This window comes from Mytilus edulis, chromosome 5 (genome assembly GCF_963676685.1).
Source record: "Mytilus edulis chromosome 5, xbMytEdul2.2, whole genome shotgun sequence".
Lineage (NCBI taxonomy): Eukaryota > Metazoa > Mollusca > Bivalvia > Mytilida > Mytilidae > Mytilus > Mytilus edulis.
Window position 1 is genome coordinate 50,444,367 of NC_092348.1, and position 27,118 is coordinate 50,471,484.

Genomic DNA, 27,118 nt, shown 5'->3' on the forward strand with positions numbered 1-27,118 from the left:
ACATCATAACCATCATGTGGTGTATCGAGCCTGTCGTCTAGTAGACCAAATTGCATATTTTTTTTTGCATTTTTGTTCAATTGTTTTGACCTTTTAGATAAACTAGAGGCTCTAAAGAGCCTGTGTCGCTCACCTTGGTCTATGTGCATATTAAACAAAGGACACAAATGGATTCATGACAAAATTGTATTTTGGTGATGGTGATGTGTTTGAAGTTCTTACTTCACTGAACGATTTTGCTTCTTACAATTATATCTATCATGAACTTTGCCCATTAGTAACAGAGAACTATATTTGGTAAAAATTTACATAAATTTACCAAATTAATGAAAATTGTTAAAAATTGACTATAAAGGGCAATAACTCCTTAAGGGGTCAATTGACCATTTAGGTCATGTTGACTTATTTGTAGATCTTACTTTGCTGAACATTATTGCTGTTTACAGTTTATCTCTAACTATAATAATATTCAAGATAATAACCAAAAACAGCAAAATTTCTTCAAAATTACCAATTCAGGGGCAGCAACCCAACAACCGATTGACCGATTCATCTGAAAATTTCAGGGCAGATAGTTCTTGACCTGATAAACATTTTTATCCCCTGTCAGATTTCCTCAAAATGCTTTGGTTTTTGAGTTATAAGCCAAAAACTGCATTTTACCCCTATGTTCTATTTTTAGCGGTGGCGGCCATCTTGGTTGGTTGACCAGGTCACGCCACACATTTTTTAAACTAGATACCCCAAAGATGATTGTGGCCAAGTTTGGATTAATTTGGCCAAGTAGTTTCAGAGGAGAAGATTTTTGTAAAAGATTACTTTAATTTACGAAAAATGGTTAAAAATTGACTATAAAGGGCAATAACTCCTAAACGGGTCAACTGACCATTTTGGTCATGTTGACTTATTTGTAGATCTTACTTTGCTGAACATTATTGCTGTTTACAGTTTATCTCTATCTATAATAATATTCAAGATAATAACCAAAAACAGCAAAATTTCTTCAAAATTACCAATTCAGGGGCAGCAACCCAACAACCGATTGACCGATTCATCTGAAAATTTTAGAGCAGATAGATTTTGACCTGATAAACATTTTTATCCCATGTCAGATTTCCTCAAAATGCTTTGGTTTTTGAGTTATAAGCCAAAAACTGCATTTTACCCCTTTGTTCTATTTTTAGCCGTGGCGGCCATCTTGGTTGGTTGACCAGGTCACGCCACACATTTTTTAAACTAGATACCCCAAAGATGATTGTGGCCAAGTTTGGATTAATTTGGCCAAGTAGTTTCAGAGGAGAAGATTTTTGTAAAAGATTACTTTAATTAACGAAAAATGGTTAAAAATTGACTATAAAGGGCAATAACTCCTAAACGGGTCAACTGACCATTTTGGTCATGTTGACTTATTTGTAGATCTTACAGTTTATCTCTAACTATAATAATATTCAAGATAATAACCAAAAACAGCAAAATTTCTTCAAAATTACTAATTCAGGGGCAGCAACCCAACAACCGATTGACCGATTCATCTGAAAATTTCAGGGCAGATAGATCTTGACCTGATAAACATTTTTACCCCTGTCAGATTTGCTCTAAATGCTTTGGTTTTTGAGTTATAAGCCAAAAACTGCATTTTACCCCTATGTTCTATTTTTAGCCGTGGCGGCCATCTTGGTTGGTTGACCGGGTCACGCCACACATTTTTTAAACTAGATACCCCAATGATGATTGTGGCCAAGTTTGGTTTGATTTGGCCCAGTAGTTTCAGAGGAGAAGATTTTTGTAAAAGTTAACGACGACGGACGACGACGGACGACGGACGACGGACGCCAAGTGATGAGAAAAGCTCACTTGGCCCTTCGGGCCAGGTGAGCTAAAAATACTTGTAATATGTGAAGTACCTCTTTAAAGTCCCCCTTAGTAAAAAGCGTCAAAAAGTAGAATATCAAAAAGTAAAACATCAAAAATACCGAACTCCAAAGGAAAATTCTAAACCGGAAGTCAAATGGCAAAATCAAAAAGCTCAAACGAACGGAAAACCACTGTCTTATTTCTTATTTGGTACAAAAATATTTTCAATATGTAGAAAATGGTGAATTATACCTGGTTTTATATCTAGCTTAACCTCTCGCTTGTATGACTTATTCTTCTATTTGACGTCATATTAAATACATTTAAAACATTTTTTCGCGGTGAAATACACTTGACCAGCTCATCTTTTCGCTGTAAGCTAATTAAAATAAATGTAGATAGAGCATGTTCGATGAACCGCATGGCGAATGTTGAGTTATTTCATGCAGATTCTTGTGCTCTTTTATAATCGAATACGCTTCCACGTCCAACATGAGAGGAAGGCAACTTTCTTTTTTCAACGTCTGTATTAAATTTTCGTCGCTTTGCTCTGTCGGATGCTTCTGGTTCATCGGGATCAGCTGCCCCAAAGCCTCCACCACCTGGGGTTTTTAGTAAAAACACATCCTAAAACAGAAAATATATAGAGAAAACAGAGTCAGATAGTCATATTCTCTCAATGATGCACCAGCGTATTTGGATCTATCGCATTTGGATTGAGTGGATTATTTTTTAGAAAAAAGACATTTGATGTATAATTATATATTATGTATATTATTGTCAAAATATATATAATAAATTTCCACTCTTTTATGATCCCTAAAATCCATAGGCTCCTAGCGAAACATAATGAGAGGGAAGGATTCAGTAACGCTTGTAAACTAGAGGCTCTAAAGAGCCTGTGTCGCTCACCTTGGTCTATGTGACTATTAAACAAAGGAAGCAGATGGATTCATGACAAAATTGTATTTTGGTGATGGTGATGTGTTTGTACATCTTACTTTAATGAACATCCTTGCAGCTTACAATTATCTCTATCTATAATGAACTTGGCCCAGTAGTTTCAGTGGAAAATTTTAGTAAAAATTTACAAATTTTATAAAAATTGTTGAAAATTGACTATAAAGGACAATAACTCCTTAGGGGGTCAATTGACCATTTCGGTCATGTTGACTTATTTGTAAATCTTACTTTGCTGAACATTATTGCTGTTTACAGTTTATCTCTATCTATAATAATATTCAAGACAATAACCAAAAACAGCAAAATTTCCTTAAAATTACCAATTCAGGGGCAGCAACCCAACAACGGGTTGTCCGATTCATTTGAAAATTTCGGGGCAGATAGATCTTGACCTGATAAACAATTTAACTCCATGTCAGATTTGCTCTAAACGCTTTGGTTTTTGAGTTATAAGCCAAAAACTGCATTTTACCCCTATGTTCTATTTTTAGCCATGGCGGCCATCTTGGTTGGATGGCCGGGTCATCGGACACATTTTTTAAACTAGATACCCCAAAGATGATTGTGGATAAGTTTGGATTAATTTGGCCCATCAGTTTCAGAGGAGAAGATTTTTGTAAAAGATTACTAAGATTTACGAAAAATGGTTAAAAATTGACTATAAAGGGCAATAACTCCTATATGGGTCAACTGACCATTTCGGTCATGTTGACTTATTTGTAAATCTTACTTTGCTGAACATTATTGCTGTTTACAGTTTATTTCTATCTATAATAATTTTCAAGATAATAACCAAAAACAGTAAAATTTCCTTAAAATTACCAATTCAGGGGCAGGAACCCAACAACGGGTTGTCCGATTTATCTGAAAATTTCAGGGCAGATAGATCTTGACCTGATAAACAATTTGACCCCCGTGTCAGATTTGCTCTAAAGGCTTTGGTTTTTGAGTTATAAGCCAAAAACTGCATTTTACCCCTATGTTCTATTTTTAGCCATGGCGGCCATCTTGGTTGGATGGCCAGGTCATCGGACACATTTTTTAAACTAGATACCCAAAAGATGATTGTGGATAAGTTTGGATTAATTTGGCCCAGTAGTTTCAGAGGAGAAGATTTTTGTAAAAGATTACTAAGATTTACGAAAAATGGTTAAAAATTGACTATAAAGGGCAATAACTCCTATATTGGTCAACTGACCATTTCGGTCATGTTGACTTATTTGTAAATCTTACTTTGCTGAACATTATTGCTGTTTACAGTTTATTTCTATCTATAATAATTTTCAAGATAATAACCAAAAACAGTAAAATTTCCATAAAATTACCAATTCAGGGGCAGCAACCCAACAACAGGTTGTCAGATTCATCTGAAAATTTCAGGGCAGATAGATCTTGACTTAATAAACAATTTAACCCCTGTCAGATTTGCTCTAAATGCTTCGGTTTCAGAGTTATAAGCCAAAAACTGCATTTTACCCCTATGTTCTATTTTTAGCCATGGCGGCCATCTTGGTTGGTTGGCCGGTTAACCGAACACATTTTTTAAACTAGATACCCCAATGATGATTGTGGCCAAGTTTGGTTAAATTTGGCCCAGTAGTTTCAGAGGAGAAGATTTTTGTAAAAGTTAACGACGACGGACGACGGACGACGCCGGACGACGGACGCCGGACGCCAAGTGATGAGAAAAGCTCACTTGGCCCTTCGGGCCAGGTGAGCTAAAAAGGTTAATCATAACCTCCTTGAAAAAAGATCAAAAAACGAACCAAATATAAACTGGGCTGTGCGTGTAAAATAACTTTTTCAGATTACTCGATTAAGGATGTACTTAGGTGAGGTTAGGTGAAAATTAATAAATCAAGAATTTAAAATTGATACTATAAGCTGGTAGAGCATTCTTAAAGGATAAAAATAAGCTAAAAATATTGATAGGTCATTAACCTCTTTTTTTTTTTTTTTTTTTTTTTTAGATCTTTGAGATTTAAAATAAGGCGGGGAAAAAGCTGACTCTGACTTTTACCTCATGTTTGCATTGGTATTATTTGGGTCCCAAAACAAAAGAAGGAAAATTAAGAATCTTCTAAAATTTTGGTAAATGACCTTTCATGAGCTATTTAGTCTTATATGAAAAAATAAATGGGTGTTATGGGGGAAAATATTTGACCTTGTTTTGTATGGAAAAACACCAAGGAGTCCGAAAATTTGACACGAATTCCAAAACCTCACCTAGGTACATCCTTAACATCTACCAAATACTGAATGCCAAGAGAGACTAAAAATGCATTGGAAAAAAACACAAACAAACAAAAAACAACGAAACTAAACTCTACCTCCACTCAAACGGAGCATGACGTTTTCGTTTTTATGAGAAAAAAAAACCCCTTAATTGCAGTTATGAATTCTCAAGTTGGAAATATTAATTATTAATTCATCTTTTTCTCAGTATTTCTGTTGTGTACTCCAATAGCGTCTACAATGCTAACAATTCTGAAAGTTATCCATTTTCTTCAGTCTGTATCTCATTATATATGATAGCTACTTAGAAAAATGACAGAAATGAATATAAAAAACAAACATACTTAAATACTGAAAGAGTGCTGTCATTGTAAAAATGTGAGTATCAAGAAAATTCTGATGTCTACACTAAAACTATCAAAGAAAATGACACATCGTATCACATCTCCATTTCATATTGATGACAGATTGCGCAACACAAATCTCTGATGTGACCACCCGTAAAGATTATGTAAATTCATAAACGAAAGGAATTATTAATGTCATTAATCTGGTGCAAAATAACATATTCGTGTAAAAGACAATAAGTAACAAATGCAGTTGTTTATGGGCTGTAGTGGGATTCTTTCGATTTCACTGGCTTTAATTGCATGGTATTCCGTTGAGATAGTTTCGATTTGGAAAACTAAATATATTATATGCATTTTTTTTTCGTTTTTATTTTTATCATTTTAACATCGCGATGACCCATCCTATTTTTTTTACGTATTTATATATATTTCTCATGACAAAACATTTTCATAAGTATTCATTTATGAAATGAGTTTATTACAAGCGAGAACAAATATTATTTTGCACTGGATAATATCCGCGTATTTATACGAAATACGTTCGGTAATTAGTCGAAAGCGCAATGGACGTGTACAGAAATTTCTGCGGCAACATAACACCGGTATGAACTCTCACGGTCACATCCGATGTAAAACAAATGGAAAGGTTCGAATAAGTAATAAAGGGTGTTTTGGTGAGTGTTACTTTGTATTTATAAATACCGTATACCTACTACAACTGAGCTGGTCACCAAATTGATCAGATTCATCCACAAAGATTTTAAACCAACTAAAATGTATGGGTTGTTCCAACTTCATATTACTATGATCAACAGGACTTGGGACATTCAATGCATGGTTACGTTGTATAAATAAAAATGTACTCAGGGGACAAAAAGAAATATTTCTGTTTAACATTACAAAACTATGTTAAGCTTCTACGAAATAAAGATAAAGAAAGGGCCTTATATTTTTCTACTAGGATATAAGCAAGGAAGTTTGGTTTAACGTTTAGGATGTCTTGATAACCCTTCTTAGAAAATAAAATGGTGTCTCGGGTAGACAAGAATTTATTGAAATATCTAACAAACACAGAAGCTATTTTATAATACAAAGTATCCTAACCTGACTGCCAGTTAAATAGGATCAACCTGTTCACCTGGATTTTGTAACAAGGTAAAACATTAAAAATTTACAAGGGGTGGCCGAGTGGTCAGCTCTCTACGAATACGAATACGAATTTGTTTATTATAGTGACATTGTGTATATATACAGTATAATAATATTTGTCAATACAATATTTGTACACCCGGTCCATTGGACCTATAAGTCACTTAAAAAATATAAATCTTTAAATCATTTCATAGTAGAGTCATGTAGTTCAATTATTTACATAAATGAATTGTCTGCGTTTTGTAAATGCTTGTAAAATATATTTAGCTGTTCTTCTTGGAAAATAAATTAAAAATTGTATTAATTGTTCACAGTGTGGCAGTGATAAAAATGTTTCTTTGCTTGGTATGGTTGAGTAAAGTTCATTTCGAAGTTCATTATAAAAATCACAGTTAATAAGGAAATGAGTTTCACTTTCAATTTCATTTTTGCTACACATTTTACAAAGTCTGCTGTCTTCAGGTTCGCCACTAAACCGTCCTGTTTCAATTCTTAGAGGTAGAATGCCGCATCTAAATTGAGCCAACATCGACCGTTCGTTGCGTTGTAGGTTAAGGTTCACATATGATTCAGCACAGAAATTATTTTTGAAAGTTTTGAATGTTCGCAGTTTTGGATATCTATCTAAGTTTTTTAACCAATCAAGACTATGCTGTTCAAGTAGTGCTGATTTTGCATTATTTATATCACAACTCTTTCTATTGTGAAAAGTTTCCATACTAACTCCAATGTTTGTCATTATAGTTTTTATTTCTGCCGACCAGTTGTTTGAGCATATGCTATAGTCCCATTGAAAGATACGTTTGCAAATCCTTGAATTATCCATTAACAACAGTCTATCCCAGTAACTTATCATGTTGAGCCATCGTCGTTCTTTAGAAGGTAGCCATCCGATATCCCCCTCTATGGCTAGTTTTGGTGCAAATTTGTGTACTCCAAGAAAATATCTAATTGCTTTGTTTTGTATATTATCGATTCTGGAGAAGTCTTTGTATCCCCAAACTGAGGAGTTGTAGTCTAATACTGGTACCACACAAGAATTATACAGCTTCTCAAATGTCTTAAATCCAAATTTCTTCAGATTGTGAAGTTTTGAGATAATTGCTCCTAGAGCACGTCCACCACCTTTTGCTAGATTTTCTGCGTTTGATGCAAAGTCTTTTTTCTCGTTGAATATTACTCCCAAATATTTGTACTGACTTGTAACCTCTAATTCATTGTCTCCAATCTTGAATTGGAAAGATGTACGCTGTCGTCTGCCAGATCTGAAATGCACTACTTTGGATTTATCTGTATTTATTAGAACTCGCCACCGTTTACACCAGTCGTGTAGTTTATCCAACATCTTTTGCATATCCGTCTCGTTGTGTGCTAGTAGTGCAATGTCATCTGCGTACGTACAACAACATAGACAATTTGGTGTCTTCGATATTTATACCAAGATCCAAATTGTTCACTTCTTGCACAAGGTCATTAATGAATATAGAAAACAAAGTTGGCGAACAATTGTCTCCCTGTTTCACACCAGAGTTACAAACAAACCAATCCGACATCTTCTCTAAGTAGTTACTACTGTAATCACTAGCCAGTCAACACTGAGGTTGTGAGTTCGAACCCCGCTCGTGTGGGTGCACTCGACTCCAATCTTAATTGACTAGGATTGTCAGTTTTCCTATCGAAGGTGACTGGTCGGTGGTATTCTCCGGCAACTCCGGCTTCCTCCAACAATAAGAACTGGCCGCCATGAAATAGCCTAAATGCGGTGCTTAAAAGTGGCGTTAAAACACAAAAAATCAAAACCAAATCAAAACATACAACAGTCTGCACACAAATGTATCATTTTTAAAACCTAAAAGAGCAATAGTGTAGCGAGTCCTAAGAGCAATAGTGTAGCGAGTCCTATATCGAGTTTCATCGTGATAATCTATAGTCATTCCTAATATTTTTTGTAATTTTTTAAAACATTACATACAAATTTACACTATTTTCGTTTCAGCTATTTGATATACTGCAATGTTTAAATATCGATAAAACTGTTATACAGGCGCCCAAAACATTAAAAAGAATTCTATTTTACCATCTAATTTCTTTGTCTATGATATTTATTTTATGAGTCGATACAAAAAGGCTGTCAAACGTACTTTCCGAATTTAGAACTGTAACTTCGTATTGAAATCCTTCTAACCAGTTGTATTTGAGATCTAAGTTGTGAAGAGTCTACAGTTATTAATTAACCTTTTGGTTTTTTTAGTCTTTATTGCTTCAACGATGATTACAACACTTTCTTTTCTCTGTGAAAATCCCTGGAAGGTAGCTGCACAACGTTGTTATATGAAGATGTATTAAGAAACAATTGTTTTATCTTTATCCTCGGCTGAAAGTTTTTTTTTTAAAGTTTGACACAATTTTAACTTGTCCATCATTATATCAAGCTTGGACTATCACACTACTGTCCTATTATACTATTTTATGTTCCAGTATCATGGTAGATTTTTCTTTATAATTTTCGTAGAACATTCTTAAAACAAAGATTAAAAGTGGGCATATTGTAAGGATTTTAAAGAATCTTCACATGTGTCTTGTATGTATATGTTCCAGACCATATGAGTATTTGGACCGTACGCGTACGGTCCGGACCGTATACGTATACTCGTACGGTCCGACCATACGCGTACGGTCGGACCGTATGAGTATACGCATATGGTCCAGTATGAGCTGACCATACATGTTATTGGATAATATGGGTTACATCTATACAAACATTTATCACAATCTTTATTTTTAGTTTTACAAATTGTTATTATTACATAAGATGGATAAAATGAACTACCTAACAATTTAAATTAGATATGTGTTTAATTGTATATCTGAATCCTATTTTGAAACTCTCGCCAAAGGTGACACTCGCTACCAAAAGTATATTTTTAATATTTACATTTTTTCAGTTCATGCATGTTCCTTTCGATTAGCATTTTTTTGAAAAGTTGCTAAATATTCTTAAGCAATTGTCCTCCCACATTATTCGCATTCAATTTCAGTGAGAATAATTGTCATAATTCAATTAGTGTATTATATATTACTGATCTACATTTTGTACATGCTAAATACTAGAGATTTACAGATTTAATTAGCGTGAATTTTTTAAATAGTTAAAATGTAAAGTTTTTATTTTAATTACAATTGATTTTTTTCTATTTATTTGAGAGTTAAGTTATGTTGATCTATTATATGTATTTGTATCTAGTACAATTGACCAACTCCTTGATATATGTCAGACCGTACGCGTACGGTCCGACCGTATGAGTATTTCGAAAAAGTACGCATACGGTCCAGACCGTACGCGTACGGTCCAAATACTCATACGGTCTGGAACATATACACGATACAAAACATAAAAACATAGAAAAATACTTTTAATGGCTATGCAGACATCCATTGCTTAAATTAAATAAAATCATTGCAGTTATATATCATATATTTCACAAATAAAAATTTATCTGGATTTTCATTTTTCATTTTCATTTTCCATGTATGATAAAGCATCAAAAATCCCAATCAAAGGAACTAGAACATTATTTATCGTTTTCTTACTCCCTTTTGGCTTTGTGGGATGTAATATATTAATATGCAGCCACGCCCGGTCGAAATGGAGACGTTAAATCCGATACCCCGTAACAAAACAAGTAGATGTGTCGTAATGAATGATAAATAGAAACTAACCAACGGAGTTTTATTGTCAACCCGTAACCATAAAAAAATATACATTTTAAAAACTGACTCATTGCACCCAGGATCATTATGTGGCTAGGGTTAAGGTAAAATTTCTGCCCATGTCAGATTAAACCCTCTTTTTCGAGCCTTGCAGTGGCCAAACAAATTTCCAGACCTTCATCCAGGGCGACCTTTATCCTAAAGTTTTAATTGATAATTTGTTCTGGTCCTCAATATGCATGAAATATACGAACTTCAAGTGAAAGCAGTAATCTCGATCAATCAATAGTTGCTTAGTGGTGAAGTGTATTGTGTACGTGGAGCTGTCTGAATTGTTTCTTATCTACAACATACTATACTAGTAGCCACAAAAGCCAGTAACACTTTGACAAATATGCTTCGCGATTCTAGATCAGTAGACTATAATTTAAAAGCTGCTTCAAAAACATCAATTCGGCATCATCTCAAAAATTGTAGCTGTCAAGTTTAATAACGTCTATCTGTTTATTATTTTCAAGCTGTTTAATTGATTGCAGATATTTTCAACACACATACGGATAGTTATCTAAAAGTTAATGTGATCAAGTGAAGATATCTAATATTAAAAAATGATACACTGACAAGTTCCGGTTCCGATAAACGTGTCATGAAGAAGTTCTGATATTCTACGGATTGGTTCTTGTACCTAGACATGCATTTGAAAATAATATAATACCTACAAGTGACATATGGAAGTTGCATTTCGTGTAAAGAGATTACGCTATGCGCCACCGAAGCATCGTTACACTTTTACAAGAACTATTATTATATGTCACTTTTTAAGTATCTCAAATCTTTCGAAAACAAAATTTTAAAGTCCATGACACTAAAAATGTAGGTCACAGTGACATATTTTCGTGTGACGCTAATATCTAAAAGCCAAAAGATCATTCATACACATAGTTGTGTGACTTGTGTGGTTGTAGGTACTCATTATTCAGATGTTAAACTTCATATAAACCAACGAAGTGAAAATTGTAGGTCATAAACTGCCTATTATACTCTAACTTTACTGATGAGACCATTTGTATCTGCGTTCTAAATACACTTTTAAACACTGAAATGTGCCAGTGAAGCGTAAAATGTAGGGCGTACGGTGATTTACTATAATGGATGAAATATTGATCTTATCACTTAATTTCATGACCAGTCTCTTACACAAATTCATCTTCAAACTGCGTATGTTTCTTTCTGACAACTGGTTGATACTACCTTTACCCCTCAACTTCGTCAATGCAAACATAAACGCGACCAGGTCCCTCCCCTCTATCTATAAGTTGTCGCATTGAAATTAAATTATCAGAGAAACCAAAAAAAAAATTCGTCTATGTTTCACTGAACTAAATCAACTGACGTTCATTGAACCTTTTCTTTCAGCACACATGTATATATAATGTGAGCGCATTATGCTAAAACGCCTTAAACTATAAAACTAAATAAAAGTATATATATATATATATATGACCCTAACATTGGCATTGATAATTTTAAATTTTACTAAAAATGTTCTAAAAATTGGCTCTAAATCGGGTTCTGCTTTGATGGTTATATCGTATCTGTAATGTCAATATATATGTTCCTGATCGTATATACGATGACCGCTATCAATTCGCTAAAATGTCTTTATAAGAAATTTTATCACGTGGACACGACTCAAGATGACCAAAATGATTAAATTTAAGAAATTGTTAAGCTATTTGATTGCACTTTCAGTCACATTAGTAAAAGTTTACGTTTGATGTGTTCTCGTCCAATTTTAAATTACGCAAATACAGGACATAAATAAATAATTTTCGTTTTTTTTCTATAATTGGTGTACAGATGTCATTAGTTAGCTAATTTTCTTTTATATGATTTTTGTATGTTCCTGAAGACAAACAGCCTATCAATTCATTTAAAAAAGATTTACTACCCATAGACTTTCCGTTTATGCTGATTAACACAACCGAAGGGGTACTGAGTAAACGAGTTATAATTGAAATATGTCGCACATGAAAAGTGAACTAATAAAATTGAGAATGGAAATGTTTGATACAGATGAAGTATTATAATTTTCGTTTTACTAATCCACTGTAATGTTGACGAGTGAAGCTGAAATCCTGGCTCATTAAGTCTAAGAAAGATGGTCACTAAGCGGAGTTTGAAGTATTTTCACAAACTTAAAAAAAAACATTTAATACTATGACCAAGGTTTTATATATTCAGAAACATGCATATGAAACATGTCTCTGATACAGAGAACTTTATATAAATTTTATAAATTTAAATAAATCTTCTAAATTTTTATGGCTCTTGACCCAAGAAAATGTTACTCTTATTGGAAAACTGTTATATTTGTGACTGTTTTGAATTAAGGAGATCAAGTATGAACACTGACACTAAAGTCAAGTAAATAATTTGAGAATAAATACATATTATATAATGTAATTTTAGTATTCTTTTATTCACAATATATATATGTGGGGTTTTTAGCTTGATTCTGACTAATGCTTATATTCCAAATGTATATGTATATGCCGCTATTATTGTTGTTATTACCAATTATGTAAATCAATTGTATCTGATTTTATGCCCTTTATAGGCCCTGTAATTTGGGAAATAAAAATATTCTATTCTATTCTATTCATTGAACTACAAATTTGCATAGTGGCTATTGTGATTAACACAAAATTAACTTGTACAATACAATTGTCTAGTTGTGATTGCTATTTTAATAATAAATGTCATTATAAAGGCAATGCTTACCTCGACCTCTGGTAAAATGGCCCACCTGGAGAATCTCATGTTTTTTATTTTGTACAAAAGGAACAAATGTTTCTAGATGGTAATATTGTGTTTGTAAATCATCCAATGATAGTGATAATCGACAGTGAAAAGGGAAATTAACAAGAGAATATCTTTATATGCTTATTATTAGATAATCTCATGCATACTTTGATAAGATCGTTAAATATAATTAAAACTTAGACTGGATACTAATTACTAAGCTAATATAAATATAGATGTATTCCATTTGGTTTAACCTTTGCATTTTGAGTACACTTGCACAGAGCCAAACTTGACACTACATATAAGTACAAGGATTACCATAGTCAACCTGGAAACAGTATATCTCAACATATATATTGATATTTGTTTAGGGGCCAGCCGAAGGACGCCTCCGGGTGCGGGAGTTTCTCGCTGCATTGAAGACCTGTTGGTGACCTTCTGCTGTTGACTGTTCTATGGTCTGGTTGTTGTCTCTTCGACACATTCCCCATTTCCATTCTCAATTTTATTTATAACTACTGTTCCCTTCAATATATATCTCATCAAACTTGAAATTAAGAAACAACAGATAACTTGATTTCTACTGACTAACATCTATTAATTGTCAAGGAGAGCCAGTTGAGAACAAATTTACGACAAAGATATTATATTAGCTTTCTAATTGTGACCTTTTCATTTCTATGTAGCAACATCCAAGCAATGTCTGCATAGGAGATGAGGTAAACATGCCAATGAGATAAATATCCACCAGTGCAATGGACACACTCCAACATTGTAGGCTAAAATAAAATACATTCAAGGGCAATAATTTGTCTAAGGAGTCGACTGATGATTTCGTCCAAGTTAACTTATTAGAAGATATAGTCTTTTTGATCATTTTTGCTATTAAAACACCTATCTATTATTTAGTTTTCAAGATAATATGGTAATAGGCAAAAATATTGGTAAAAATCGCTAATAATATAAGTAATATGGTTCTACTAACACCTGATGTTTAGGTAATAATGCAATAAATTGGTATAAATTGTAATTAAAGAGCATTACAGCTTTTACATTAATGCTAGCAAGACAAATCTTTGTTTGGCTTGCTTGCTTTGTTTGTATCAGTGATTGCTCAAGCATGGTAATTAAGATAGGCGGGGCTTCAGCTTGTATACATCATACTTAGATTTTATTGGACGTTATGTCTGAGGTTAAGGACACTTAATTTTAAAACATCACATGACAAATACACTTTTTTCTTTTATGAGGCTGAGAAACTGGCCTTCAACATTAATTGACTTAATATTGTTTTTATAACATATCAATCTATTAATTCAGTCAGTTATTTCCATGTCTGTCCTTCGATTATGCAACTCCAGAAAATATTCTAATAAATGGGAAACAATTGTATTGAAAAGAGAAAATCGAGTGCACCTTTTCTTATGTTAGGGTGTGTTTGAGATGAATATTTTGTCTTGAAAATGTACAAAACAAGAGTATTTGATACATCATCTCGCTTCAGACTCTATCATTTTATACAGCTAAACTACAGGTTGACTTTATAACATAAAAAAAAATCACAGTACCAAAAGATGAAATATAGGGGTCAAGTGAAATACCTATACAATGGATCACAACATCAGAGTAGGTGTGTTCGAATAGCTATTCTACTAAAAGTGCTTGACGACAGTCTTTAAGTTGGATCTCTGAAAAAAAATTGTCTTCCGTTTCTACGATTGTGAAAACGAACAGATAATTTCGACGAAGTAGAATCCTGTCTGTATTGTATATTTATACAGATAAGGAAACAGGTGAGAATATGTGTCATGTGATGTTTTAAAATTTAGTGTCCTTAACCTCCAACATAACGTCCAATAAAATTTAAGTATGATGTATACAAGCTGAAGCCCCGCCTATCTTAATTACCATGCTTGAGCAAACATTGATACAAACAAAGCAAGCAAGCCAAACAAAGATTTGTCTTGCTAGCATTAATGTAAAAGCTGTAACTCCAATTAAGAGTTGATCAATGACTTTGTTCATGTGGATCTTGTCTTTCTGATCATTTTTACTATTTAGTGTTTCTATTTATCTATTATAGTTTTCAACACTGTAGGCAAAAACGCCAAAAAATGGTAAAATTCTTTAAAGTTAGATGATACCTACGTTTTTGTAACAGACAGACAGACAGAACACTTAAAATAATTCCCTTTACTAAAGATAATTGCCATAATGCTTATAGTATCTGAGAAATAAATCCTTTCCTTTTCCAAACAAGATACTAGCAATCCAAACTAAATAATGAAAATATAGGATTACAAAAAATGCTGTGCACACTAGCGTCAGGACAATCTTACTGTCATATAAAGATTAATAAAATCTCCTTATATAGTATTAAAGAGCTTGAAAATGGCTTTTCGCAAATAAAAATTTATAATAAAAAAATTTCTTGCAAATATTTAAAATGTACCACTATATAATTATACAATAAAATTCACAACATGTCTGTTATATGTTTTAAATTTCAGTCATATGAATGTGTAATTATTTAATACATCTTGATGAGAGTATTCCAAAACACTGTCAGAGAAGTTAATTTTAACATTTTTTGGTTGTCTGTGTTCAATTTAACTAATTTAAAAGTCCCATGGTGCAGTTTTTCATTTAATTACAATACACATTTTATAAAGTAGCAGCATTTATATTTATAGACAAATTAATCACATTAAAGCATTATTTATCAGCACCATTCAATTGTACTTAATAAACCAACCTAGATGAAGATTTTTATCAAGAAAAGTAATCATTTTTTGAATTATAAAGCATCTTTTTCAGACCATAATCCATTTTTTTTTTAACCTTTTCAACAGTGGGCATTGTCAGTCAAATGATTTTGTTTCATTGGTATCACCTTTCTGTTACAGTCTCATTCACACAATTCAATCCACAACACTAACAAAATAGAAATAAAAAGATGTGGTATAAGTGCCAATGAGACAACTCTCCATCCAAGTCACAATGTGTAAAACGTAAACAATCAAAGGTCAAAGAAAGGCCTTCAACACATATATACTTGGAAGAACTGCTGATACTTTTTTTAACTAAAAATTCAGGGACAATGATAGGATTCTAAGTAACCTCTTCACATGACTCTATAAGACTGTGAATGGTTTTATAAGCCAATGCCTGAGGCAACTAATTGGTCTTATAAAGATCTGGTCTAGTTCTAATGAGAAGCTCTTTAGTCATAAAAAATTGATTCAATATTGAAACTAGACAAATTGAGGGTCCTGCACTCCATTCTGAACTTCTGAAGTAACTGTATCATAACAAAGTCAAGACTTTCTTTGCAATATTATTGTGTCTGGGAGACACAAATGATGCCCCCCCACAGATGCAACATGTTTTTTTTAAATACACAAAATTGAGCATGAGAGCACAATAGTTCTATGGTTCACTTTAGGAGTAGTTTATATCTGGAAATGCTATGCACATCTTATGCAAGAATATACAAAAAGTTTAATAAAAATTAGTAAAAATCAAAACCTTGAACACATGCACACCTTTAATACAAGTATGTGTACAAACAGTCACCAAAGGGAAAAATCCTATCATTCAAACTGTATGAGGATTTATAGGGTATGCTATTATATATTTCTTATATGTTAAATTTTTAGCAATGTTGGCCATGTCAGTTGGCATTCAGGGTCATCAGACTCATTTTTTTGGCTCCTCTGTTTTAAGGGAGAAATTTTCCTAAAAGTTAATGATCGATGACAGACACCAAGTGATTGGAAAAGCTAACACTGGGCATTTGTATCTGATGTGTTCTTCACATTTTTTCCTTTCTAAACCTTTGGTCTGGTGGATAAAAAATATAGTTAGTCCACAACATGTTCTGTGTACACAGAGAAATTATATCATAATTTTTTCACTTTAAAATACTAAGCAATGAATAATACACCTAGAATACTTTTATTGTTATTTTTCAGTCAGATTTTCTTTAAATATACATGCATAACAGTCATTGTCTGTTTTCTTGTTCAATTTAGTTTATAATTTCAACAGTGCAGAAGTATAAAACCAATTCGTTTAAAAATACAACTCCTTTGAAAATCTATTTCATCATAAAGAATAAGTTTTCAACTGATTTTATGTGAGACATTATTACTAATTATTATGTACTTAATTTTCCATTTTTAAAAGTACTCATTTCTATGTAAAAGATTGAAGAAAAGTTCACAATTAATATTTGCCACAATATTTCTAATTCTTAAAGAGATGTTTTATTTTTGTGGTTCTTCCACATGTCATGTTGGGATTACACAACTGCTTTGAAATTCTTTCTTGTGATTCTAATTTCTGGTTTTTAAAACTTTATTGTAACAAAAAGAAATGATTCCATTAATAAGTCGCTGTTTAAGACAGGATTTTCTATCAAGACAGGTTCACTTGTGTTCTACAACAATTTTTATAGGTCCAAATATTCTGTTTATTGCCAAAAATATAATCAATATAGTACTACAATTTGTGCATCTTAAATACTAGATCCTGGGGAGGAAGCTTTTTGTCTCATCATTGCCAGAATGCTTGGTATCCCATCTACAATATTCCATCAAAGCAAAGATAGTTGGTAAATGGTTTGTCTAATTAACAAGTGCATAACTATCTGCTTTTCCTCTCTATCTTTAAATCACAGATGACTAATGAAGTTAAAAAAATGTTTCTTTAATTCAGATCAGTTATCTATGGTGTCCTCTGTGAACCAAAGCCTCATGGGACAGCACATTTTCATAACATAAATCCTAATGAGAAAATCATGCCAATCCCAAGTCAGTTTCATTAGAGAAAAGTGAAGTAAAAAGCTTCCAACTAGAGAAGCACAGTCTGTAGAAGTAATTAATCCCATGATCATCAATGAGAGCACTCCATCAAAATTCTGTTGTAGTTTTTGGAATTTGAGTGACTGCTTTTAATATGAATTACATATGTTTTTGTATATTATTTTTGTTTATGGTGTATGAAATACTACTTAAATCAATAGTTATCATTTTCCTTTTTATTTCATTTATTGTGTAATTCTCATGCAAGATCCCTCAAAGTGAAAAACACAAGTGCTGAAGCAATAACTGTCTCTTTCCCTTTCAAGGTGAAATTTTGATTGGTAATTTCATTTGAAAGTAACAGTATAATCTTGACTCAAACCAATATATTATAAAGAAAAAGTCCCAATTATACTGATTGATTGGTGATAGTTGTTGAACTATTTCAGGGAGAACAAAATTTAGTCAAATAAAACCTTAAAATGCATTATATGTATTTGTCTCTTGACTGACAATAGAAAATAATTTGTACAAGCTTTGAAAACAAAAAGATTCTTTTTTAATCCGTTCTACAAGCCAGAACAATTATAAATGGCTATATTTTATTTACATGTTCTTATACTTTTTATTCAAGACACTGATTTCGTGTCAACTCCCAGCTGTTTCCTGGCTATCAGAGGGACTCCGGCAGATCTCAAACAAACGAGAGGCAACTCATTTGCCAAAAAGTTAAAGTCCAGGAAAACTGGATTGGATATATTAGACACATTAGTATGTTCATAGCTGCAATTCCTTTTATGTAGATTTTTACATATATATTATAGACATGTTATGGTTTGACTATCCAAGGTCCTGACAAGTTATTCTGTGCTTCTGTTAGAAGATAGTAGAACAACAAGAAGCACCAGTAGATCACTTTACTTAAAACAGCAAAATCAAAGCAAACCTACAATAGAACAAGCAACATGTTTGTTTGTCGATGTCTAAAATGTGAATGATAACATACCCCTGCATCACAGTGGACTGAAGTCTTGGATCCCAGACTAACAATTCTGCCATCTTTATAAAACATCAGATTCTCACCTCTACAGCCAGGTTCACCACCTGAAAAGTATAAATTTACTCTCATATTCTGTTGAAGCCAGGGTCAAAAGTTAAACAACACACATCATCTTTTTTTCTATTCTATTGATATATTTTATTAACAATTTCACTATTGTTGTTAACTATTTTCTATCTTTGTAAATGAATGTCAATTATCTACTACACATTATGAATTCTTATTACATTATTCATAATGCTGCTTTTCTTTTAAAATTGTATGAATATATTGTCATTTTCTTGTCCAAAGTTTCATATGTCATTTGTGACTAATCAATGTAGTTGCAATTACATGAAGGGGAAAACATTAAATGTCTAAAAAGAATGTCAAAGAACTTTGGTATTAAAACTTTGTTGTTTGTTAAATGAAAACTGGAAACTACGGTCACAACTGATATATTATATATAGATTATATATGGTACTATTTGTTTTATAGGTTGTTTTTTTGTTATTATTTTGCTTTCTGATTTCATTTATATTATGTCGCTTACTATATTATATATGTTGTTGATGCTATATAGCATTATATTATATGCTGATTTGAAATAAACTTATTACATTAACAAGATGAAAAACCTCAGGAAGAGTGCTGATGCACAGCTATTTGTAACATTAAAAGTGTATAATAGAAAAACTTAATAAGTCTTTCCTTGAAGTCTTTGGGATCATGGTTGAAAACTGTAGGAGGAGTTGATAATTTGTACCCTCTCTTCTATGAGTTTGACTGTCCCTCTGGTATCTTTCGTCCCTGTTTTACAAATTTTTGTTCCAAAGTATGCAAAAATCATAAAGAATCCCTCAGACAATTAAATAATACATGTAGCAGTTGCAAAACTTCAATTACATACGATCTGCATGTGAAGTTTTAGGGATCAGGATTGAAAACTGTGGGAGGGGTTGATTACTGGTACCCAAGTTAAGTACACCCTAAAGACAACAGTATCGTACTATCAAATCTGACACATTCAAACACAAATCTCTCAATCATGAAGAGTCAAAATATGAAATTATTTTAAGAATAGTATTTGAAATTTTGCAATGATATAGATGAAAATAAAAGAAGAATGAGCATGAGGACACAAATGCCCCGCTCAAGCTTGCTTATAATATTGAAAATACTTTTTGAGAGTATTTGCTGTCACTGCTAGTTTTTTAAAGACTTCTATTGTAATGTCATACAAAGAGAGGCAAAAGATACCTGTCAGAGGGACATTCAAACTAATAAGTCACAAATAAACTGATAAGGCTAAAAAAAGAAGAGGACCAACAGACAGAAAATAGTACACAAAACACAATATACAAAACTTAAGACCGAGCAACACCAAAAGCTGGGGTTGATATAGTCTTTGGGCAGGTTAAACATTAAATTTGTTGTTAGAGTTCAAGCAAGAAAATGTGAGTATTTTACTAAGTATTGTGTATGAGTTTCATACACTTATTTGGCAAATTAAGGTAAATGTGGAAACGAAATTTGTTATGCAATTTTTCAAGTTATATGGTGGCATAATTCTTGAATGTTAAGTGACTCACTGCCCTAATCAAAACTGTAATTGGGATTTAAGTACTTAGCATTGTGTATGAGTTTTGATAAAATTTACATGGAACAAACTATTTTAAAGTAAGAGTACAGAGACATACAAATTTGCAATTTTCCAAGTTATAAAAAAAACACCGAAAAAAAAATGAATTTTGAAAGCTTTAGTTTAACATGTTTGTGTATGAGTTTCATAAAATTTGGAAATGAGGAAAACTTTGGTTAGAGTGCAGAAACAAAAACATTGTGGACCGAAGGACATAAAGATGGTCAAGGGTAACACTAATGTCTTAATGCCCTTCTCATTCAACAGGGGCACAAACAAACTCATTCTGACATATCTATGTAGCCTTTATAATGCACCTACCAAACAGTCCATAAGGTTGAAAGACTCTTCTCTCAGTTAAAATAGACAAGGTCAAGGACTTTCTCCATAAATATTCTCTAATGACCCCATCACCTCCATGATGTCGACCTCTGCCACCAGTATCAGGGTTCAAATGGAATCTGTTCAATATTACAGGGTATCTGTAATACATTCATATAAAACATTTTTACACTTTTATTTGACATATGACATAAAAACTGAAGCCTCAACTATATTTTCATTATGTTTTATGATGTAATGTCTGATCTCAAATTGTGACTTATTCTTCGATGGAAGCAGAAAATCATCAAGAATCTTTCAGAGCTTTCATTTACTTATCGTACAACAATGTATCATCTGAGAAATATTAGATACTTAGAGACAAAATATGATACATTATCATTTATTTTGCCTTGTATTTACTCCTTGATCAATCTTTAAAACATAAAATTGTAACATATTTTGACTTGTAGTTTAAAATTTGAAAAAAAAGGTTTTAAAATGGTTACTCAGGATGAAAGATTGCTCAGGCAGCAATGGAATTTTTTATTACTGTCAGTATCCAATCACAATTGTTGTATTTAAATACCTATTGCCTGACCAGTATAAAAATTGTCAACACAATTTGTCCATTTAAATTGTACAATAGGTATTGTGAGAGCTCATCAACAGGTGGTCATTTAACTACCCAGTAAAAAATCTTCACTATTCCTAAAAGGTAAAATTTAAATGACTGATAGCTAGCTTGCTTTCCTCATGTAGACTATTCTATTTAGATATGGGACATTTTAAGCCATTTCTTTTTGTGTCTCTAAATAGTCAAGATGGAAATTTCAATCAGTGAATTTAGTTTATAAAAAAAGTAGATATATATGTTTGCTTCATGGTGTTTTTAATGTGGGATGTATTTTAAGTTTCTGATTCCTGATATGGAATTAAGTGTTTGTGAAATGGATTTTTTTGGATAGCCCATCTAATTGTGAATAATTCTACAAGATGAATTATGTGTGGCTTGGTGTTCTCTAATGGGATATATTTTCATGTTATATTACGATTCCTGAAATGGAATAGTAGTGATGCTAAGTTTCATTTAATATTCAGGATCTACTTCAATTGGAATTACTGTTAAAAATTTATTTTCAATATATCAAAAAAAGTACAAATGGCTTAGTGAATAGAAATTTAAGTGCTTTATTCTTCATTATGAAAGTGGGATTTACCAGCAATGATTCATTTGTGATTGTAAGCAAAATAAATAAATTTACAATAAATATCTTCATAAGAAAAAACAAATAGTGAATTAAATGTAAAATGTCCCACACCTAAATAGAATAGTCCATTCAGGACATTGGACATGAGGAAAGCAAGCTAGCTATCATTCATTTAAATTATCTCTGTCAAAAACAAACCAGGTAAATCTACAGGTAGTTAAATGACCACCTGTTGATAATAGCTCTCACAATACCTATTGTACAATTTAAATGGACAAATTGTATTGACAATTTTTTAAACTGGTCAGGCAATAGGTAATTCACTACCGCAAAGGTTATTGAATAAACACAGTAAAACCAAATGAGGATAGTTAGTAGACCACTTCGATAAATCACTCCTGCAAAGTTTATTTCATATTGGCTTAGCTGTCTTATAAAAAAAGAGGGACGAAAGATACCAAAGGGACAGTCAAACTCATAAATCTAAAACAAACTGACAACGCCATGGCTAAAAATGAAAAAGACAAACAGAAAAACAATAGTACACATGATACAACATAGAAAACTAAAGAATAAACAACACGAACCCCACCAAAAACTAGGGGTGATCTCAGGTGCTCCGGAAGGGTAAGCAGATCCTGCTCCACATGCGGCACCCGTCGTGTTGCTTATGTGATTACAAATCCGGTAAATAGTCTAATTCGGTAGGTCAAATTCATGAAAGGGAAGGGGATTGTAGTTACGACGTGAGGAACATATCCGATATCATTTGTGAAATGGTTATTCCATAACGGTCAACCAACTCGTGATGGCGTCCGTAAAATTTACGAAGGGATGATTTCAACTTCACCATTTGGAACTCTTGATTTAATAGCTTCCTTGTGAAAAGAAGATGAACATGTGATTTTCCGAAGGGATTCTAAGGGAACAATGACACCATGATGGCTACCAGATCAACATCAAATGGGAATCATTTAAAGAGGGCTATCATTTAAAAAATATTATATGTATTTTCAAGAGAATTTTTTTAGTTTAAAATAGTATAAAATCAGAAGAAAAGAAGATGATAGTAGATTTCAAAAGGCATTCTCTTAGAAAATACTTTTCTTCTTTAATTTGTGTATACACTAGCAAATTAAGTGCAAAAAGAAATAAAGACTGCAATAGAATGCACAGAAATAGTTCCAAAAATAAATAACTATTCTGGGAGTTTTCCTAGTAAGATATTCACTCTACAGGAAGCTTGTGCCCTCCTTTAAAATGATCAAACTCATTCAACATCAGTTTATATTTTAAGCAAACATCTTGACATCACAAGCAAATATGTCAAAATTAAATCAATATATTTGAAATTTATCATGAATTATGTATGCTGTGTTTATTATTCTGGAATTATTAAAGGATCTGATAACATTTTTATAGACTTGAAAAGATAAGAATACTGATAATCAACATTTTCAGCATGAAGAGAAAAATGTAACAAATCACTTTATTTTACATTATGTTTTATAATGGACACATTACAATTTAAAACAAAAAATACCCAGATAAAAAGTAGTAATTGATGAATAGAGTTCTCCTAACCAAAGCCAGATCAAATAGATTGATGTTATATCACATGCACAGAAGTAGAAAAGTATCTTTAGATTGGTAACTTTCAGATTGAATACAGACTTTTTCTGAAAATTATTTGACTAGTTATTTAATAGCTTTAAATTATTATATTTTTTTAATTAAGCACAAACTACGTTATTTAAATTAAAATATAAACTATTTGTTTTCATTTTTCATCAAGTCACTAGACCAAAAACAATTCAGCTAGAACCATAAATTCATTCATAGGTTGCTTCACTGAAAAATATTATTAATTCTTGGATGTTTGATGATAGTCAATCTTATTTCAGAAAGAGCACCTCATAACAAGTCATAACTTATTTATGCTAAAGCAGTGAAAAATTTCAAATTCATGCTAACAGAATTGCATTTTTTAATCAAAGCAGTTATATGGAATGAAAACTGAATAACCAGACTGAAAAACAACCTGATGGACATTCTGTCACTTTTGTAAAATTTGAATCAGTCTTTTAATAGCAGCTGATTTTAAATATTTAACTAGGTTATTCATTTCTAAAATGATTCAAATTTTTGAAGTCTGTTGTTCAGTACCACTGCCAATCTCATTTAAAAGATATTTTCCATTATTTTCCTCATTTTGTTAATGAGTAAATGCTTTTGTATTCTTATTTTCTCATGTACACATGATCCTTCCTTTACCACCATGTAGTCTTATACATTATCACTTGATGTTTACTAACTTCATACCTTTAGCCTTTACTCTTTGTACAATGACAAATTTTGCTGGATCTATTTTGTTCATAAACGAAGTTAATGCAAACTTAAAACTAAAAACTGTTATGAAAGAGCTTTAAGATTAATTTTTTGTATGAAATCTTTTTTTGGAAGATTGTGAAAACTAAATACCTGATAATGTGTTTAAATATAAATTGATTTTCAGTTAAGATATATAATGGGGTCTGTATTCATTTATTGAGTGATATATATTTTTGATTTGGGTAAAGTGGTATTTAATACCATATAGGTATGTTTCATACCATATAGGTATGTTTCATACCATATAGGTATGTTTCATTTAATGTTTGAATATCAGAACATTATGTCTGATAATAATGGGAATAACTAAATTGCTCTAGAATGGCCACATTTACACAAGTAATACAGATCAATCACTTGGAGGTTTTTTATCGGGTTTAACATTGATACTGAAATACAATTATGGTTGAAAGTTATCAACAGAGAATTATCTAATCACTGGAGCATTTATTTTGGAAACTGACATTTTTACTACATCTGAATTATAAGTATTGTTCTATTTTGTACAGTTAAAACGACTATCAGAGATATTCTATGATCATTAGTGCACACACTGAAATGTCTCGCCTTCTTTACTAATCATTGATATTATGTTGATAGTCCTAAATATAAAGCTTTATTACAACTGTCAGCTAAACTTAACATTGACCAAGAAAACTAAACAGTGACCAATGAACCGTGAAAATGAGGTCAAGGTCAAATAAAACCTGCGCGACTGACATATAGATCATACAATATTTCCATACACCAAATAATTAGTTGACCATATAGTATTAAAAAAACCCACCAAAACTCAAAAACTTAACTTTGACCACTGAACCATGAAAATGAGGTCAAGGTCAGGTGACACCTGCCAGCTAGACATTTACACCTTACAATCATTCCATACACCAAATATAGTAGACCTATTGCATACAGTATAAGAAAAACAAACCAAAACACAAAAAACCTAACTATAACCACTGAACCATAAAAATGAGGTCAAGGTCAGATAACACCTGCCAGTTGGACATGTACACCTTACAATCATTCCATACACCAAATATAGTAGACCTATTGCATACAGTATAAGAAAAACAGACCAAAACACAAAAACTTAAGTATAACTACTGAACCATGAAAATGAGGTCAAGGTCAGATGACACCTGCCAGTTGGACATGTACACCTTACAGTCCATCCATACACTGAATATACAAGACCTATTGCTTATAGTATCTGAGATATGGACTTGACCCCCAAAACTTAACCTTGTTCACTGATCCATGAAATGAGGTCGAGGTCAAGTGAAAACTGTCTGGCGGGCATGAGGACCTTGCAAGGTACACACATACCAAATATAGTTACCCTATTACTTATAATAAGAGAGAGTTTAACATTACAAAAAATCTTTTTTTTTTTTCCAAGTAGTCAATGAACCATGAAAATGAGGTCAAGGACATTGGACATGTGACTGACGGAAACTTCGTAACATGAGGCATCTATATACAAAGTATGAAGCATCCAAGTCTTCCACCCTCTAAAATATAAAGCTTTTAAGAAGTTAGCTAACGCCGCTGCTGCCGCCGGATCACTATCCCTATATCGAGCTTTCTGCGACAAAAGTCGCAGGCTCAACAAAAATTACATCTTAGTAATGGGAGATAACTCCTTGAAATTCAAATAAACATTATTTCATAGCTGCTTCAACAGATTTTGCAAAAAGCATCAAAACATAATAATTATTACATAATCAGTATTGTTTAATCTGTTCATTTAAGAATAGAGTCTTGAATAAATAGACATTTAATTGATACTGAAAGTGTTGTTACATAAAATAATGCTGAACAGTACTATATTGATATATAATGGGAATGTTATCCCTACTTATAGTTCCTATCTATAGGATTAAACTTATTGGTTAACACATTTTTCGGCCATTAATGAAAGAGGCTTTGTATTGTATAAGTATGCTATGAAGTAATCAATCAAGTATCAAACACTGAGGATTATTGCTGGGTCACATTTTCTGTATCATTATGTTTCTGTACAGATGTCAACAGATTTTTTTCCCCAAAAAATATAGATATTCCTAAGCAAAATTTAGAAAAAAAGGATATTTATAAACCAAGAAGTGTATTGCAGATCAGTTTTGCTGTTTATAGTTTCTTGCTTTTACAATATGAATTATAACAGCTAAACAGATGTTGTAAAAAAAAAGTTTGGTTGATACTACTGGTACATTGGTTTCATAGAATTAAAAAAAAAGTTTATAACCACAAATAGGTGATGGCAATACGGTATTGTACCTCACATGGCCATTAGAGGATAAAAAAAAGTGACAATGTGTTTACCTTTTTCCTGATACAATCATCTTCTGAGGTTAAAAACTGAAGTTTTCTAAGTACATTTATGGTATGAATTCAAGATACATGTCAACTTATCTGTAAATATTCCATGGGATACATATCTCTTATAAAGTTTTTATTTAACAACACAGCATGAATACAATTACTTTTCTTACCTTCTTTCCAGTATTTCTGGGTCTGTAATTCTAGTGTTGGTCATATGTGTATGCACACCTGCTCTTCCATTCCATGTAGGACCCTATAATAATCAAAGATATCTAAGAATTCAAGAAAAGAACATAATAGTTAG

The 27,118-nt window shown here is 32.2% G+C and overlaps 1 protein-coding gene across 2 annotated transcripts in view; it reads right to left on the minus strand.

Annotated features, from left to right (window-relative positions):
- Positions 1-2,227: 2,227 nt before the first annotated feature.
- The window catches only part of LOC139525453 (5-oxoprolinase-like), a 94,638-nt gene continuing 69,747 nt past the window's right edge, over positions 2,228-27,118 (minus strand). For both annotated transcript variants that reach the window (XM_071320797.1, XM_071320798.1), the window contains exons 32-35: positions 26,985-27,067; positions 20,882-21,042; positions 18,885-18,982; positions 2,228-2,481 (exon numbers count right to left, since the gene is read on the minus strand). In XM_071320797.1, the coding sequence (XP_071176898.1) occupies positions 2,296-2,481; positions 18,885-18,982; positions 20,882-21,042; positions 26,985-27,067 (528 nt within the window). In that variant the 3' untranslated portion in view covers positions 2,228-2,295. The remainder of the gene's footprint in view (positions 2,482-18,884; positions 18,983-20,881; positions 21,043-26,984; positions 27,068-27,118) is intronic.